The sequence below is a fragment of the Miniopterus natalensis genome, chromosome 8 (assembly GCF_054644295.1).
Source record: "Miniopterus natalensis isolate mMinNat1 chromosome 8, mMinNat1.hap1, whole genome shotgun sequence".
Taxonomy (NCBI): Eukaryota; Metazoa; Chordata; class Mammalia; order Chiroptera; family Miniopteridae; genus Miniopterus; species Miniopterus natalensis.
This window is the reverse complement of record NC_142088.1, coordinates 25584743-25604550: the sequence shown is the minus strand read 5'-3', so window position 1 is coordinate 25604550 and position 19808 is coordinate 25584743. Positions and strand designations below refer to the sequence as shown.

The following is a 19808-nucleotide window of genomic DNA, read 5'->3' as shown; positions in this document are numbered from 1 at the left end:
TAAGATCTTCAGTATGACTCTCTACTGAAGTAATAATTTCAGTTCAATTTCCCAGGCTTGTGTATGTCTTTTTATAGTCTGTTCAAAGCAAAATCCAAATAATGCCCCTTAAATCTTTTAAATCTACAACAGTGCCCTCTTCCTCCTTCTTTACTTGGCATTTATTTGAAGAAATTGGATCATTCGTGTTACAGAATTTCCCATATTCTGTATTTGGCAGATTGTATCCCCTTGGTGTCATTTAACATGTTCTATTCCCTTTGTAAACTAGCATATCTAAAAGCTTAACCAGATTCAGATTCAATTATTTTGGCAAGAATATTTAATATGTGGTGGTGTGTCAAATATATTTGACAGCATAGTTGGTTTGGAATCAAAGATACTGCTTCTCACAGGTCTGGACTGTTTTAATTTACTACTAATCTTTTCATATTGTATAGACAGACCTTTTAACCCACAATTTATGGAAGCACCGTCATCTACTGAAACTGAACGAGTTTATTATCACCTTTAAACTTATGACATATTATTCTTTGCTGAGAAGTCAAATGAGTACCATACACTGTCATCTATTATCAAGATTCCTTTATTTGTCTTCAAAATTTTTTTAAATTGGGAAACTATTCAATTGGGTGGCCCAATTCAGTACGTATTTTCATAGGTCTGGGAAGAATTGAATGAGAAAATGTTTGGTGAATTTAATAAAAGGAAGCCTTATATTAAGTACGTAAGTGCATCATGTATTGTACTAAAAAATGTAACAGGCCTTCTAGTTAGCAATACCAATAGTTTGAAATAGAATTTAGTCGGAGGTGGCAGTGTAATGCCTCTATTTTGTAGGCACTGGTAACCACTGTGGTTTTTGAGCAGGGAAGTTATATGCCTTAAAGGAAGACATTACTGGAAATTTTTAGGATTTAAGGCAAGAAGAGCAGGGATTGTGAATTTAGAGGTAATCTGATAAAGAACTGTTTGGATACAGCTACAGAACCACCTGAATCGACAAGTACGTCCTGTGTTGTATTGAGAAGTGTTTGACAGACTTTGTAGCTGGGGATTTCAACTCACTCCACAAAGTGTCTACTAAGGGATGACCTCAATGAACAAAGCAAGAGTAGAAAATAGCAATCATACATACACAGCAGCTAATATTTCTGTAAAAGTAAATAAGATCAAGTCACTAGTCTACCCTCAAACTCAAATAACGTCCCTTCACACTTGGAATAAAAGCCAAAGCTGGCACCATGGCCTCCCAGGCGCTGGGACTACGCCCTCGCTACCTCTGACCTCAGTCGGCACCACCCCCTCACTCGCTGAGATCCGAAGCCCTTGCTCTTCACAAAACAGGGCAAAGTAGTTCCCGCCTGGGCCCTTGGCACGTGCCCTTACTTCCACCTGCAGTAGCTGCCCCCCGAGCGTCCACGTAACTCAGCGCCTCAGTCCGTTAGGCCTCGTCAGCATGGCCGCCCGAGGCCGCCCGAGCGCCCTGCCTAAAACAGCACCCGCCTCGCCCCTTCCCGTCTCCTCTCCCTTTTCTCTGCGGCACACGATTACCTGACATTGTATTACATAACAATTAATGATTTGCCCTCTCTAAAACGGAGTTCTCTGACGGTAAAGACTTCTGTTCATTTATCCAGCACCTAGAGCGGCAAAGAGTAAGCGCCCCCCAAATATTTGTTGACTATATTTAATCAACAATTTCATTTACTCCTCAAACCTGTATTCGGTAGGTAGTATTGCTAACCTCAGTTTAAAAGAAACTATAGTGTTGAAAGGTTAAATAGACCTGGGAACAAAAGGAGGGAAAAAATGTCAGGACTTGATGACTGACCGGTTCCTAAAATGGGTGAGTGAAAACGAAATTGTCTGGTGTGTGGGGAGTAAGGGAAACCCAAACCACACGCGAATGCCAACTGAAACGTCGGCCGCGCGGAAGAAAGCGCCAAGGACCTATGTCCCTTCCCTGAGGACGTGGCCTTATGCTGCCCTCACAACCACCCGCGGGGATGGCGCGGCAGGAACTGTGTTAGACAATTATTAACAGCGAGCCTGACGGCCAGGCTGGGCAGCCAGGGGCGATGGCGAGTCCGGCTCAGCACTCACCGGTTGGGACAGTTACATAATTAACACAGAGAACATCGGCTCCCTTGGGCCTCTGAGCTGAGCTCACGCGCCGGGCCTCGCGACCGAAAGCAGCACCCGGAGAACCGCGGCGGTTGGCGAATCCCGGGAAGAGTTCCAGCGCGGGAGGAGGGTAAACCGTCAGCCAGGCTGACGTGAGGCGCCGGGGCGCGCCGCCCAACCCGGAGGCCAGCCAGGGGAGAGGGTGTGTCCGGGCTGCCCGGCGCTCCCTCTGATTGGCCGGCAGTATGACGTGAGCGCTTACACTCGGCCCTAAGGCGGTAAGAGCGTGCGTCGGCTTTGCGCAATCGGAGAGGAAGGAGGGGCGGGCCTGGAGGCTCAGGAGGGCCGCCGATTGGCTGGTAGGCGTCGGAGCCGGGCTGGACCTGGCCTTGCCGGAGATGGGTGGCGCCTTGAGTTTGGTCTCGGCGGTGGTTACCGGCTTCAGTGAGTCGATCATGGCAGCTCGGACCGGTCAGAGGGCTCTGAGAAAGGTGGTCTCGGTCTCGGGATGTCGTCCAAAGTCGGCGGCAGCAGCTGGAGCCCCGATTTCGGCGCAGGGGCCTGCGCGGAACGTCAGGTAATGGGGCGCTGCGACCACTGTAGTTTTCCGCCGGGGCCTGCTGAGTTGGGGGGGGCGCGGGTTTATTAGTTGAGGCGGAACCGGACCCGGAGAGAAAGGGTTTCCTGGGCTCTACATTTGAGGGGCTTGGGCGCCGTGTTCATCTGCCGGGGCCGGAGGCCCGCCAGCCTCTCCCGGCCGCACCTCCTGTGTTTGTGGCTCGCTGCCCTCGCGAGAGGCGGTGAATCACGGGGCGAAGCAACTTTGGGAAGCAGCTGATAAAACAGCTCGGCCTCCCGTGCCTTTGGGCTTTTCCGGTCTCCTCCCTGACTGCCTGCTGCCGTCGCTGTCGCTGCTGTCGGAAAGTTTTACCTTCGCGTGCAAGAGTTGCAGGCGGCTGGACTTGTGGGACTTTGTGCCTGGCAGTGAACCCCCTTCTGTTCCTGCTACGTGCCTGATGACCAGACGTGCTTTCCCAGTTTCTGGTAGAGGTCTTTGCCCCCGCCCTTTGGTTCTTGCAAAACTAAATGTAGCGGACGTAGGGGACTTGGATTTTTACCCCCTCCACTGTAACTTACAGGTCCTCTAACCTTGAACCAGAGGCTGCCTTCGATTTTGGTTCCTTTGGGGGGGGGGGCGGAGAAGGACGTGGAACGTGAAGAATTACATACTTCCACCACTTCGTTTCTTTTTACTAATGACGTTTAATTATGCGCGACAATTAAAGTTAGTGTTTAAAATCAAATCAGTTGTAAACAGTACGGGATGGAGGGAGAAATCACAAATCTAGTTGAGCTCCAGGACATTTAGATTCTATGAATTTTTTTCAATGCCAACAACCCAGCCGACTCATCCTTTTAGACAAATATTGGTTGAAACTGAAATAAAATCATCTTATATTGTTTACTCCTGCTTTAGGAAATGACGTGAAAGAGTAGTTTCAAGCAGAACATATCCTATCATGCTTTAGATCTGCCTGTATTACTCTTATAAAATGTTGGCTGCAAATAAAACTGTCGCTTTTAAGAAGACAAGCACAATTTCTTTAGTGATATAATTAAGGCTTAAATTTCAAGATAAATAATGTTTATGATAATGAAGAGAGTGTATGAGTTCTTTGCTAGTCAGAAATATTAATAGATTCTGGCCTTTTATTATAATTATATTATTAATAGATACTATAGTTATGATGCTGTTGTAATTAGCTAGTTATTAATAATAGGAAAGGAGCAAAAGGAAGGCCAGACATTATAGTCATGTTCCCTGCAAAACGTTGGGGGAAGGGAAAGATAGACACATGCCCAGTTAAGTTGAGGTGACAGGGAAGGTGCTCCCTGTCAGTCACACCTGGGAATAGAGGTCTTTGGCCAGAATGGGCATGGCCACTATAAGGTGCTTGCTATCTTATGCTGTTGGCTCTCTTGGGACTCCTGTGACTCTGGGCTTGTGGGGCTCTTTTACTCCTGCTTCGCTGCACTCACCCACATGGCCTACCACCATGTGGACCCCCACACACAGTGGACTAATGGACTGTAACTAGCCTGATGTTGAACTGAACCCAGCTCCAGCATGGAAAGGAAACTCTGGGCACTGGCTTTGCTTCTAGCTTTACTGAATTCCCAGCTACACTTCTATGACTGGACTAAGGGAAATAGGACTTTGGAAACCCAATAATGTAATTCCACAGAAATAAAGCTTTCTACCATATCTCATCCTCCCATGCTGGCCTCCAGCAATGCTTCTTCCAGCAGTACCCCAAGAACCCCACACCCACTAACAACGGGGGAAGACGAGATACATTTTTCTCTGATAACAGTTATATGTAATTATAATAAATATAGAGTATTATATATACTCTAATATTTGAGATTAATACTGTTCCAGTTTTTATTTCATGGTTTAACCATATATATGACTATATGGCTTCTCATATTGCAGTTGAAGACACATTCTTTTTTTTAAATATGTTTTTATTGATTTGAGAGAGAGAGGAAGGGAGAGAGAGAGAGAGAGAACATCAGTGATGAGACAGAAACATGCATCGGCTGCCTCCTGCATGCTCCCTGCTGAGGATCGAGCCTGCAACCCAGGCGTGTGCTCTAACCGGGAATGGAACCTGCGACCTCTCAGTGCATGGGATGACTCTCAACCAACTGAGTCACACCCACCAGGGCAAAGATACATTATTCTTGATAATGTATGAAAGTAGATGTGCTGTCCAGGGCATTATAACCATAGTATGCAACCTGATCAGGAAAACTATAAGCTTGCTTTAAACAAGTACTTTGCTTATGATTGTAATGGGATTGTGTAAGGGTTTCTTTTGAGAGGGACTGAATGATGATATTACATGAACCTACAAAATTCAAAACCGTATATAGTTAAAAGTAAGCATCCTGCTAACTAGACACTCAGTTCACCTTTTCAGAAGCAAGGGTCTCTTTTTTTATTTATTTTTATTTTTTTTAAATATGTTTTCATTGATTTCAGAGAGAAGAAGGGGGGGGAGAGAGAGAGAGAGAAACATCAGTGATGAGAGAGTCATTGATCGGCTGCCTCCTGTACGCCCCCCAGTGGGGTCGAGCCTGCAACCCAGGCATGTGCCCTGACTGGGAATCAAACCCGGATCTCCTGTATCATAGGTCAGTGCTCAACCACTGAGCCATGCTGGCTGGGCCAAGGGCCTCTTTTTAAAACAAAAGTTTATCTCAGAGAAGCTTTCCTTTCTGATATTGATTTATCAGAAAATTAGTATAATTGTGCACAATATTTGCCACATAATTGGCTTCTTATAATAGTTAACAAGGTATCTAATAGAAAAAATTGGGAAAATAAGTAAAATTGTTTTAGCAGTTAAAGATATCTAAGAAATCTTAAAAGGGAAACAGATAATTAGGCATTTTGTACACCAAATTTGGTTTTTGTAATCAGTGTGGCTAACAGAGATTCTAAATTATTTTTTGTGGCTTCTTTTTAAAAGAGGAAGCTAAATTAGCTGCCTAATTATTTTATTTTCACTGCTCTACTTCATTTAGCAGAATACCTGTCATTCACTTTTATTGGTATAATCCCACTTTAAAGCAAACTATAGGCTTACCAAAAAAAAAGCACAGTGTAGTTCTTTTAATATTATCTTTGCCTTTAAAATAAGATTTGCATGGCCAGCCGGGCATGGCTCAGTGGTTGAGCGTCAACCTAGAATCTAGGTGATCGGGGTTCGATTCCCAGTCAGGGCACATGCCCAGGTTGCGGGCTCGATCCCCAGTCGGGGGCGTGCAGGAGGCAGCCGATCAATGACTCTCTCATCATTGATGTTTCTATCTCTCCCCCCTCCTTTCCTCTCTCTGAAATCAATAAAGATATATTTTTTAAAAAAAATTTTTAAGTATAATTTAAATATATAAAATAAGATTTGCATAACACTCTTACCCTCTCTAGGAGATGAGTCTATGTAAAATCTCCTGACTAAAAAAGAATATCATAGATATCTTTGAAATATATTCTTACCATTCTTTATAAAATCAAATACGACTTGTGATGTCTTAGTAAACTTGGAATTCACAAAGCAATCGTGTTTTACCATGTTTTCCCCATTTCATTCCTTGAAATGTTTTGTACAGCTGGATACATAAGAATCCTAAACTCTTGAAAGGGGCCAATAAGTTCACTTATACGGTTCATATGTTGGATTCTTTTGCATTACATTTTAACAAATGGTCATGCAGCATTTCGCTTAACCATTTTCATTGATCTCTATTTCATTGCCTCTAGAATAAGTCCATCTAATTTTTTATAAGCAGCTTTAATTGTTCAAATGTTCTTTCTTGTGTTATGGAGCCCAAATTTGTCTCCCTCTAATTGAGCTTTTGTTTTACATTTTGGAGCCTTATTTTCAGCAATCATCCTTTCTCTTCTGGCTGAATATTCCCAATTTCTTCAACCATTGTTGGTTCGACTGATTTTCTCTTCCTCCCCAGCCAAACTATAGGATGTCAGTGTCCTTAAAGAAATGTTATTTATATATAAATCATTTTATAGAAATCAAATTTTATAATTGATAACAAGGCTATTTCACCAGGCCATCCTGTTCCTTTTTTAAAAAAATAACTTGAAGCCTTGATTTAATGAAGTACACTGTCTTACTTGGAACTCTTCAATGGCTTCTCATTGAGAATAAATTCCTAATTGCTTTATCCTGGCCAATAATCCCCAGCATGATCTAGCTCCACCCTGACTTTTTAACATGAATTCATAGTACTCTCCCCCTCACTTGTTATACTGCTGCGACACTGTTAGTCTTTTTTAGTCTCTGGACTCTGCTGTCTGGAATATCTCCTATCTACTTCTCTTCTTCATTCGTATATGGTATAGTATTGTGTTGTATTGTATTGTATGCATATACATATAGGTACACACATTTATTATGTACATATATACCTATTTCTCTGTTTGTATGGCTAACTCCTCCTTATCCATTGTATCTCAGCTGAAATGTAACCTCAGAGAACTTCCTAGACCACCCCATCTAAGGGAGGTCCTAATTATGTGTCCCCAGCCCCATTTCTTTTTTAGCACTATTTTTGGAATCCTCACTAGAATGTCATCTTCATAAGGTTCGTGTTTGTTTTATTCAGCAATATGTCCCTAGTGCCTAGCACATAATAGGAGCTCAATAAGTGTGTGAACACATGCATGAATAGTAGTGTAAAATAGTTATGCAACAATTTTATTAGGGAAAGGCTAAAAATATTTAGGCAGACAAGTATATCAGACATCTGTATTTAGAAATACCTTAAACAATTAACATTTTAATTACATAGGCATATGTTTTTACATATATGCATGAAATGGGAGATTAGAAGGTAAAAAGATGACAGAACAACAGTTCTGACAGGGTCACCAGATCTCCAACCTGAGAGTTACACCTAATTTCAAATCTAATAGAGTAGATCAAGAATTGCCCTAGCCAGTTTGGCTCAGTGGTTAGAGCTTCGGCCTGGAGCCTGAAGGGTCCCCGGTTTGATTACAGCCAAAAGCACGTACCTTGGTTGCAGGCTCAGTCCCTGATCCTGGTCAGGGCACGTGCAAGGCAACCAATCGATGTATCTCTCTCACGTTGATGTTTCTCTCTTTCCCTTCTACTCTCTGAAAAATGAATGGACAAAATATCCTGTGGTGAGAATTTAAAAAAAATTTAAGGATCCCCGACCCTGGTCGGTGTGGCTCAGTTGGTTGGAAGCTTATCCAGCACAGCTAAAAGTGACAGGGTGGATTCCCCGTCAGGCCACAAACCCAGGTTGCGGGTTCGATCCCCAGTCAGGGTGCATGCAGGAGGCAACCAATTAATGTTTCTCCCATCAATGTTTTTCTCTCTCTCTCCCTTCCTCTCTCATGGACGGGATCAATGGGGGGAAAAGGGGAGATATCTGTAATACTTTCAACAATAAAGATAAATTTTTTAAAAAAGAAGAATTGAGGAACTCCTGTAGATCCAGCTGGGAAAACAACTTGGGTAGATAAGATGAATTGAAAAATGTATGATATATATTCTAGCAAGTGTATGGCAAGATTTTATTGTAACCTAACTATAGACAAAGCCAACATTTTGGGGTTTGGGGAGAGATCCCTTTTGTGCCAGAAGCTTCTAACCCTAACTACAAGCTGTTATTCTTAGTTTTCTTCAAGGTGCTTAAGAGGCTTGTTTTGTGTGTGTGTGTATGTGTGCATTTCAGGAATATTGTAAAGTTGCAGAGCCTTCTAAAGTGTGATAGTTATGTTACAATCTCTATAATTTGTGTTTCCTCTTAATTTTTAAGGTCAACCTAAATCACCTAATTTTTGTCTTTTTAGATATTTAGCTTCCTGTGGTATACTGATGAGCAGAACTCTTCCACTACATACCTCAGTTTTGCCTAAGGAGATGTATGCAAGAACTTTTTTCAAAATTGCTGCACCGTTAATAAACAAAAGAAAAGAATATTCAGAGAGGAGAATTATAGGGTTTGTATATAATAATAGTTCTGCTAAAACAGCACACTCTTTTCTGTAGGTTATCATGCCTCTTTTTTCTGGATTCTCTGCTTACTATGTTTTAGAGTCGCTATTTGAACACAGTCTTTTCTGACTACAAAGTCCATCCTCTTGACTACTATGCTGTACTGCTTTCTTAATCTTTATAGACTACTTTTATGGCAATTAGCTTCTAGGCTACAGAGTTTCATACTTCTTGGGACTTATTTTGGCATTTCTTTCAAAGTGTCTGAAAACCTGGGGAAGGTAGTTTTCCCCCCACACTCACACACTCTGTTTTGGGCCTCATTTCATGATTATAAAAATTAATTTACACATCTGTAAAGATTTATTCTGTCACATTAAAAAATACCCTTTTGGCCCTGGCCAGGTAGCTCAGTTGGTTGGGGCATCGTCCCAATACATGACTGCGGGTTCAATCCCCAGTCAGGGCACATACAAGAATCAACCAATGAATGCATAAGTAAGTGGAAAAATCGATGTTTCTCTCTCTGTCTCTCTTTCTCCCTTCTCTCAAAATCAATTTTAAAAACTAAAATATATGTATACCATACAACTAAATGCAGTTAACAGTTCTTCTTCTTTTTTTTCCCCTAAAGATACTCTATGCAGGAAATGTATGATGTAGTGGCAGGAATGGAGGATTATAAGCATTTTGTTCCTTGGTGCAAAAAATCTGATATAATATCAAGGAGATCCGGATACTGCAAAACACGATTAGAAATTGGGTTTCCACCTGTATTGGAGCGCTATACATCTATAGTAACTATGGTGAAACCACATTTGGTAAAGGTAATAGTTTTGTTTTTATATTTTAAAAATACTCCTGAAATATTGATTATATAAAATGGGTTAAAGTATAATTGCTTTAAAAGATTTTCCGCCTGGCCGATGTGGCTCAGCAGCTGAGCATTGACCTAGGATCCAAGAGCTCGAGGTTCAGTTCCCGATCAGAGCACATGCCAGGATTGTGGGCTCGATCCCCAGTAGGGGACGTACAGGAGGCAGTTGATCAATGACTCTTTCATCATTGATGTTCCTATCTCTTTCTCTCCCTCTCCCTTCCTCTCTCTCAAATCAATAAATACATATTTTTTAAAAAAGGGGGAAGTGAGGAATAAACGGCAACAGATTTTTAACTCTTTGGCTCCTAGGTTGAATATCTGTGAAAAGATCCAGATATGGTCAGAGAAATTTTATGTTTAGGGAGGCTATAGGCAGGGAAGAAAACATGATTGTTTACTTTGGGGAAAATGAGTTTACCTATGCAAGTTCTTATTTTGCTAATCTGTAGTTTATAAACATCAGGGGAGGGTCAATGTAAACTCTTGAGGGAATAAATTATCAAAGAGAAAAGGGAAAGAGGTGCTTAATAATTTATTGGCTCTAGTACATGCCAAAAGAGCTGAAAATTTAGGCCTTAATTGAGGAGGGGGGTGTAGACTTTGAAACAGGATTTTTAAAATCATCTGCTGAGGGAAAGTAATATGTAATCTTGAGGTCAGTTGTCTACTAGTATAATAAGGCCCAGATAGCATTTTTGAATAGTAAATAAAGCAGCTGAACTTCAATCAAGGTCATAACCCACCCTAACAATGGACTAATCACTGGTTCTGGCTACCATTTTTCACACTGCAGAAGGCAACTCTTTAGTGGTTCTCAATCAGCATTTTTTAGTGATATGGAATGGGAAATAGGATGCTCTGCAAATAATCTCACAAAGTATTGTATTTCAGTGTGTACACACACATACAGTAAATGTGAGCACTGAAGAGATTAGAGGTCAGATCAGAAAGCAGTGAGTCAGGCACAAGAGTCAGGGCCAGACTTTTGTGAAAACTAGAACCATAGAGGCCTCTAGAAAGAAAGAATAATGAGTGAAAAGAATAATAAGAGAAAAGTCTGTGTAGGAAAGAAGAAAGAATTGTCATAGGGATCTGTGCCCTATACCTTATAAATGTTTTAGCCATCTCAAAGTGATGGTGCAAAATATGTATGATACTCATTTTACAGATTAAGGAAATATGATACAGGGAATTAACTTTTTCAGGATCACTTATAAGTAGCAGAGCTGGAAATAAACTTCCAGAAAATCACTCCCTATTTTGCTGCTGGAGGAGAGAACTCTAAGTAGCACAGTGGGGGATAGATAGCAATGGAAGAGAGAATAACTGGCAACCTTGAGGATCCCAGGGGAAAGGAATGGCTTATATTGGTAAGAGGTCACTTCCTAGTACCAGGCTAAAAATGAGATGTTTTCACCACCTGTGGTCTGACTATAAAAATGTTTACTTTTCAAAGGAGTCATTCTTAATAATAGATTCTGAATAATCCAAATGGTATTTTATTGAAGTTTTATTTTTTCATTTTCTAGGCTTCCTGTACTGATGGGAAGCTTTTCAATCACTTAGAGACTGCTTGGCGTTTTAGCCCAGGTCTTCCTGGCTACCCAAGAACTTGTACCTTGGATTTTTCAGTAAGTATCTCATAAAGCCCTTTATTTGTTCCAAATATCAGGTAAAGTTGATAATGAAGAAATAATCCATTTATTAGAACCCAGATGCCATAATTAATAATCTTATTTGTATAGCAATTACTGAAAAACACTTTTTAAAATCTCAAATTTTTGAGTATGGACTACCTTTTTCTGCACTAAGTTTATAAGAAAATACTAATCAGTATTTCTCTTTTTCTTTTGTATTTCTTGAGACCTTGAATAATCATTCCTTCTCTAATTTGCAATTTTTACAAGTCCATAGGTTATAAGACATATGCTATGACTCTACTACCAACTTAATAATAACTTATTAACACCAAATGAAATTTACACATTGATCTGCATCTTATGATGCAGAAATAAAGGGACAAATATGTTTTTCGAATCTAGGGACTAAGGTATTTTCTTGTTTACATCACAGCTATAGGAAAGTTAAAGCCCCTTGTGGCTTTTTCTTTGCCAGCAGAATATATATGTTCTCTATATTTGCAATTCAGGCATTACATTTAAGAAATGGTCATAATTTTAATGGTCATAAATTCCTATATGCTGTTCCCAGTTCTTAAATTGCTTTCATTAAAATATTAGTGGACATTAATGGGGCAGTTGGGGACATTTGAATAAGCCCTGTGTAGGTTAGATAGTACCATTATTATTTAGTAGTATTAATTTCCTCTGTTAATTTCCTGATTTTAATAATTGCACTGTATTTATAGAATACATTAAAACGGGAATCTGGGTGATGGGTATATGGGAGTATATGAAAAATCTTTGTACTGTTTTTGCAGCTTTTTTATAAATCTTAAATTATTTCAAAATGAAAAATTAAAATAGTTTTAAAACTTAGTGGATATTTGGTCCTTAAAATACTACTTCTCAAACCTTGCCTGAGTGATATCTTGAGGGGATATAAAGTTCTAGATCACTGTCTACTTTAAGATTGAACCACCTGCCCCATCTGTTTTGTGGATCAATTTCATCTCCTTGCTGTTAGTTCTTATTGGGATACCTGTGAGAAGGATCGCTTCTCTTCCTTACTTCCTATTGGGAGGTAGGATAGATCTAAACACTACCAATTAATAAGCCAGAGTGATAAACATGGTATTCATCAAAGACTTTTTGCAGTAAATATGACTCCCTCTTCTGAGAGGTGTTTAAAAAATCTCACCTATATAGACCCAATACAGCTTTGCCTTAGATACTGGGCCAAATAGCTCATTTCACAGTGTGAACACCACTACCCTAAGTAGAGATTAGTGAAAGAGAGATTTCCCTAAATTAATTATTAACATTTTTCTACAGATTTCTTTTGAATTTCGATCACTTCTACATTCTCAGCTTGCCACATTGTTTTTCGATGAAGTTGTAAAGCAGATGGTAGCTGCCTTTGAAAGAAGAGCATGTAAGCTGTATGGTCCAGAAACAAATATACCTCGGGAATTAATGTTTCATGAAGTTCATCACACGTAAAGGAAAAAAATGAACTGGAACTGGTCACCTGCTTGTAACTTTAGTGTATTCACTTTTAGAACATGCTTTTATCATTTGCTTTCAGAAGCCAGAAAGCATTTGTTCAACCCAGCTTTGATTATAAACCTGCACCGTTGAAAATCTGCACTTGGAATATGGAACCACGTGTACATAGAATTCAATCAAGTATAATTCAAAGTAATGTGTACATTTGCATATTTATAATAATGGGATGTCATCATTATTGCTAGAATACTGACATCACTCTTCTGAGCAGAAATTGAAACTAAATTTAAACCTTTTAGTTATCACTTGACCTGAAAGAGGTTAGTTGAGATACTCATGTAGTATATATTGTATTAACCATATCACGTTTAAGTTATTAAATTCAGACTATTTATAACTTATTGTCATAGGGCCTGTGTTAGGATATTCGAGTAATCATCAGACACTTACAGTTAAAAACTTAGACTTAATACTATTAGTGAAGGTTCCCTGGCACTTTTCTTATTTTTAAATTGTTCTGTGGGTGGGAGGAGATAATTCAGTGCTATAGTGAGGTTAGCTAGCTCCCTGATAAACTGTGGCTTTTTTGGTGAGTGGTCCAGAGCTTTAAGCTACTTTTTCTTATAGTTTGCAACCTTCTTCCACGTACTTTTTCTCCTCTTTCTATAATGCGGATTGTGTGTGAAATTGTGTCTACAACAGTGGACAACAAATGAAGATAAGTTGGTTGATATGTCTCCAGCACTATGCATCCCTATTTTCTATTTATTATGTATACTCACTTTCAATAATGTATTTCAAACTGATATTTTTGTAAACAAATCAATGTAAGGACTGAAGTGGTAACTTAATAAAGTTAATTTGTTTATTTTTTTGTACAGTTATTTTGGTTATTGAAATTCTCCTGTCTGTTTCAATGTGTATTTACATAGACATAGTAAAGTTTAATTATAGCATTTATGTCTTAAAAGTGCTTTTACAGAAACTAATCTGGACAAAATTTAGTCTTTTAATCAATGTTGATCGCCTTCCCTCCTTTCATTCCATACCCAACAACCCTCCTGCATTACCCTTCCAATTATAGTGCTATTAACTTTGTTTCCTCAGATCAATAAGGGGCCTCAATAATTATTTCCCTACATAAATGCATGTTTTCATCAATTTGTTCAATAAATCTGTTTTGAGTACCTGCTCTCTGCCAGAGGTGGAATATACAGCGATAAAGGACTCATATAAGCCACTCACCTGGAGCTTGGATGTGCCTTCACAAAGGTAAAACAGTATCTTTCCACTTGCAGATGAAGTATCTCCCCAGAGCTTAAGTAGTTTGTATATAATTATGTACCTTTTAAATAACAGTTTTTTTCTTAACTGGCAAAGATAATTTCCAGATATTTTCTTTTTTCCCTCTACAGTATTTCTCTTTTGATGTAAATAGAATCTGTACTTTACCACTACTCTTCCAAATGCCATAGATAAATTCTTAGGTTCAGAATCTAACAGTGATTAGGATATAACTCTGCTGGTATTTTGATACCATGTAGATGGTATTTTGGTGGAGGAACCCAGGAATACCCAATTCTTGCCTTGACCCATGAGGTTCCCCAAGTATGTTTAGAACCCAGGTCACAGTAAGTGGTAGAGACAGGATATAAACCCAAGCATTCTGGCTCCAATATCTATGCTCCTGGGATTGCTTTATCGAGTACAACAGTCTATAGAGGCCATGACTTGTGGACTTAAAATTGGGCAGCTATGCTTTCTATATCATAAGGGGGAAACAACACCACCACCTTTATTAACTTTTCTTGAAGTGTCATCTGGTCAGTGGAATCTGAGGGGAAGACTGATGAGATGAAACTGGTAAGATTTTTTTCTCTGTGGGAAGAAATTTGGAAGAGAAACTTCTCTTCCTTGATTTTTTGCCTGGTTGAGGGAGGACATGAAGTTTGCAGCTACATTTGCCATCTTCCACAAAGGGGGAAGAGGTAATTATTCTAGAGAAGCCAACTCGGCGCTAGCCAGTTTGGCTCAGTGGTTAGAGTGTCCACCCATGGACTGAAGGGTCCCGGGTTCGATTGGTTGTACCTCTGTTGCAGGCTTAGTCGCCAGCCCAGGGTGGCACGCAAGTGGGAGGCAACCAATCGATGTCTCTCTCCCGTTTCCACTTTCTTTGAAAAACAATGGAAAAAATATCCTCGGGTGAGGGTAAAAAGAGAGAAGCCAACTCAGAACTCTAATAAACCAACCTTGTAGTTGTCAACCTTGCCCTTCTGGTTATGAGATAACAGACCTCTAGTGTTGAAGTCACTTAAATGTAGGCATTCAGTTACTTGCAGCCTCCGCTTTTTCCTACTCCAGTCTGAACTGGTTGCTCTGTGCTGCTGTGTAGCTGTAATCCTAGGGCTCCCCTGCAGTCATCCTAGGATTTCCCTTCTCTTTGGGGCTCTCTGTTTCCTAAATCTTTTGGCTTCCTCTTTTTAAAAATTGACTTTCAAAATGCTGAGGAAATCCTCTAGTGGCTTCCTGAGAGTAAGTGAAGTAAATTTTTAGAATTCTGAGTGTCAGAATATATCATTGTTTTATACTCACATTTGATTGAGTATAGAACTCTCCATTAAAAATATTGTCGTCCCCCCCAAATTGGCATAGTGCTACTTTTTAGAAGTCTAATGCCATTCTTATTCCTAGTCCTTTGTATAACATCCACTTTCTGGGTCTCTGGAAGCTTTTAAAATCTGCTCCTTACCCTGGGTAGTCTAAAATTGCATGCTGATCCGCCCCTTTGCCCTGTCTTAATTGTGTGGGGTACCTTGTCGGCCCTTTTGAGGCACAGGCTCATTCCTTGAGCCCTGGGAAATTTCCTTGAATTATTTGTTTGATAATTTCCTTCTGTCCATATTCTCTGGTTCTCTCATTCAAGAATTTCTAGGTAATTCGATATTCTACCTCTTGTATTAAATCTTTACCTTTTTTCTTCCTATTTTCCATTTGTTTCTGTTCTGCCTTTTAGATTTCAATTCTATCTTCCAGCCCTTTTTGTTACTAATTTTATATTTGCCGTAGTTCTAATTTCCATGAATGTTTTCTTGTTTTCTAATTTTTTTTATAGCTTCCTTGTTTTATGGAAACATGATCTCATCTTTCATAAGATACTAATTAGGATTTTTAAGTTTCCCCACGGTCCCTTCTGGTTTTTGCTCTCCTTCATTGAAGGCTTCCCTATCTGTGTAATGGTTCTTGTTTGTCCATTAATATTTGAAAGCAAGGTACTGAAAAGTTTGCTGTAATTAAGATGGGGCATATTGACTGATGAGTTTCCCTGCAATGTAGAAAGCCAGCCTTTTACCTTGGGGAACTCCCAAATGGCAGGATCTAGGGGTCTCTTACAGGTTTTCTTCATAAGGATTCTTCTCTCTCCCCTAGACTAGAGAAATAGGGGGTAAGGGTAGGGAGGGTAGCTGGAGTACAAATAATGGTGGCATTCCGTGAGGTTTGTAAGGGACCACGGTTTGGAATGTAGGCTTTCTCTTTATTTTTAGTTCTTCTCAGCCTAGCTTTTGGGGTTTTGTTGTTTAATATAGTTTTAATATGTTTTTATTGATTTTTTTAAAGAAGGGAGAGTAAGAGAGAAAAACATCCATCAGCTGCCTCCCGCACGCACCCCAGCCGCTCATTGAGCCCACAACTTGGGCATGTGAACTGACGGAATCAAACCAGCAACCTTTTGGTGCTCAAACAACTGAGCCACACCAGCCAGGGCTCTTCTTTTTTTTTTTTAGGTTTCAGAAGGGCTTTGCAGCAAGAAGTGAAATAATTTATTTTGTACTTTGTTTAATGCCCAACTTATTAATCTACTTATATAACTAACCAATTCAAGTATATGGAATTAATAAATTTCTCTGAATTTAAATATTGCTAATTTAATCAAAGACTTTGAAACATTTAATTAAAATTGGAAATCTAATATATCCTATTCTCTTGACTGTTTTAAACACCTAAAGCAACAGAAAACCTCACAATATTATGATTACGATATTTACATGTAAATAGGATATGAGTGTTAGTATCTCACCTTATGTTTACTATTTCTATTTCTTCTGAGGTTGCATGTTTGGGTAGTTTTATATCTTTCTGGACATTCAGTTTATTAATTAGATGCAAGAAGAAACACTATCTTAGTCCAGCGAGTTCTTGGTGGCAATATGTAACCTGGCTGTACCAGTCTGTGTGATTCTGAGCCTTGAACCTTAAGGTGAGTACCTTTTTTGTTTTTTGCCTGTTTTTATAACAGAACTTTACCTGTTCCATCATGAGGTTCATGATTTCAGCTCACGTTTCATTCCCTTGGGGAGTTAACTCCAAATTTCAAATTCTGGGGATTTGGAAATCATCTTGAAAACTATTACTGGACCTTCTTTCAGTTGATTTATTTGTGACCAATGCTAGCTGGTTGCCGAACTCCCCTTCTGCCTGGTTATTTTATGTGACTCCCGGTGCTGCCTTCTTCCTACTCTTGGTTCCATTCCTACTTTATTCATCTGGCTCTCTCACTAGTTTTGTTTCACGCCTTCCCATTTATACATACAGAAACAAGAATATAATCTATGCTTCATCAGCAAATACCTGTGTGTCAATACTCTCGCTTCTTAACACCAATAAGGCATTAAATATATATTCACCAGTTTACATTTGAACTGTTTTTTCTATACATTCACTTTCCTCTTTTTTGTATCATCATAAACTCCTGGCTTTGTTATAATTCACTATAATTAGTTATTATTGATATTCAAAATATCCTAAGTTGGCTAGTGGAAACTCGCTGAGCTGGTTCCTTTTAAAAAGAAACACAAAACTGCTGTGGATATTTTTGAAAGTATTTTTGCTGTCAGGTAGCAACAAGGTGTTCCAGATCCATCCTGGTATTTTCCTGTCTCAAGGTATGGAGACCATTGCTATTCAAGGAATCCTGTTCCCTTTAATGGAGGCTAGTATTAGAGATCACAATCTGGTGGTAGGGTAAATGCTATTGCTGCTGCTCCTGTTAGGCCATTTCTTGGTGAGAGTCAAACATAGATCACTTAAGATTACTAAATTCACAATGATTATTTTCAATTTGACAGTTTCTACACTCCATTTTTTTACTCAGAGAGAGGGAGAGGGAGGGAGAGAAACATCAATGATGAGTCATTGATCGGCTGCCTCCTGCATGCCCCCGACTGGGGATCAAGCCCACAACGGGGCACGTGCCCTGACTGGGAATTGAACCAAGATCTCCTGGACCGTAGGTCGATGCTCAACCACTGAGCCACGCCCGGCCAGGCTACTCCACTCCATTTCTCTAACATTTTATTTCATCAACCACTTACTCCAATATAAAAGTCCTTTATATTTAACCCAGCTTGAGAATCATCAGATTGGAGCTGCTGCTGCTTTTTAGGACCTGGACGATAGCCCTAGTCATGTGCTCCAAACCCTACTTTTCAGTTTGAGATTCTCCAAGACTTGAGCCTAGCTGACTAGGGCTCCTGGATTGTGGTAGAAACATTCCATACTCTCTTTTCCTGAAATAATACATGCATTCCATTTTTCTTGGTTATTCCCCTATTTTTCAGGCAGACCCAGCTGCATTTTTAAAAGCTCACCTCCATAGTTAGGGCTAAATATTGGATCAGTGTTTTTGTCCTCCCCCCCCCCTCCTTTTTTTCAGGCCATACATTTGTTCTCCTAACACTCCCACAAATATTGACTTGAAAGGCTCTCATGGGTCTGTACTGTTCAAGTAAATCCTGCTTGCTTTCAGTGAGGCAACTCCACCCTGCCCAAATTTTTCCACCCAACATCTGATTGGGGCCTGAACACTGTATTTTTTCCCCAAGGAATTTCCTCAGAGATCTACCATTCCTGCTTTCTTATCTATGGCTACTGGCATCTTTAATCTTGACCAAGCTAATATTTAAAGGAACCACCCTGATTCTCTATACTCCTTTTCTCTCTAGAATCTCCAAAACTGCAATCACCTTGTGCAGTTCTAGTTAAGAAAGGAAACTTCCCAATCCATCTATTGATTTCTCTGGGGGCAGTTTCAGAGGGTTTCTTACAACTGCCTAGATCTTGGCTTAGGGCTTTATTACAGGCTTGATCTTTTAAGAGTTTAAACTCTTTGAACCCTGAATCAAACCTGGGGTCTACTACTTAACAGCTCTTGTTACTTTGTGCAGTTAATCTTTCAGAGCCCAAGTTTACATAATTGTAGCACAGGTTTAATAAGTAGTCTCTAATCCAATATTGTTCAGAGGGTTAAAATAATCCAAATATTCAGTCCTGTGTCTAGCACATAACAGTAACTTTTTTCTCCTGTTAATCTCTTCAGGCTCCAGCTCTAATAGCAACTAGAAATCTTAAAGTCCAGGTGTTTCCCATTCTTTTTCTTCTAATCTAGCTGCAAAATTATTTTTAGGTACAGGATTTCAAGTGACTGGCTTTTGATCTGTGGCAGACTTTATTTTCCCATTTCTGTCCAAGCTATGTATACAAGCACAGCAGAACCATTTACTCAAATGTTACACAAGATCTTGTGCCTTCAGTTTATAATGTAGTGAATTATTAGAGCAATGTTACCTCTTGCAAATCAGTAACTGCCCCCAACATGCACACATCCAGGTAGTTTTAAAAGCAAGCCACCCTCAGCTGATCGATGTTACGCTCTCATATCTGTTTCTCTCTAAAAATCAATGAACTATAAAAATAATAAAGCAAGCCACCCTTCCACACTATATTATCTAATAAAGACCAAATGCATTGAGCGAGAAACCTGTTTCCTTTTAACTTCTTAAAAAATAAAGGTGAGCCCTGGCCGGTTCGGCTCAGTGGTTAGAGCGTCAGCCTGTGGACTGAAGGGTCCCGGGTTTTATTCTGGCTGAGGACATGTACCTCAGTTGAGGGCTCAATCCCTGGCCCCAGGTGGGGCTTGTGCAAGAGGCACCCAATTAATGTGTCTCTTTCCCCCTTCCACTCTCTCTGAAAAGCAATGGAAAAAATATCCTTAGGTGAGTATTAATAAAATAAAGGTGAAGATACTGGGCCGTGCATCAAGTTATGGATGCCCTGTCTATCCCA

At 39.8% G+C, this 19808-nt stretch overlaps 1 protein-coding gene across 1 annotated transcript; it reads left to right on the top strand.

The window, feature by feature from the left end:
* The first annotated feature begins 2525 nt into the window (after positions 1–2525).
* COQ10B (coenzyme Q10B) lies at positions 2526–13567 on the top strand. The gene is made up of 5 exons (XM_016220060.2): positions 2526–2704; positions 8537–8686; positions 9316–9508; positions 11091–11192; positions 12516–13567. The coding sequence occupies exons 1-5, from the start codon at positions 2526–2528 to the stop codon at positions 12681–12683; spliced, it is 792 nt and encodes a 263-aa protein (XP_016075546.2). The 3' UTR covers positions 12684–13567.
* The last annotated feature ends 6241 nt before the right edge of the window (positions 13568–19808 follow it).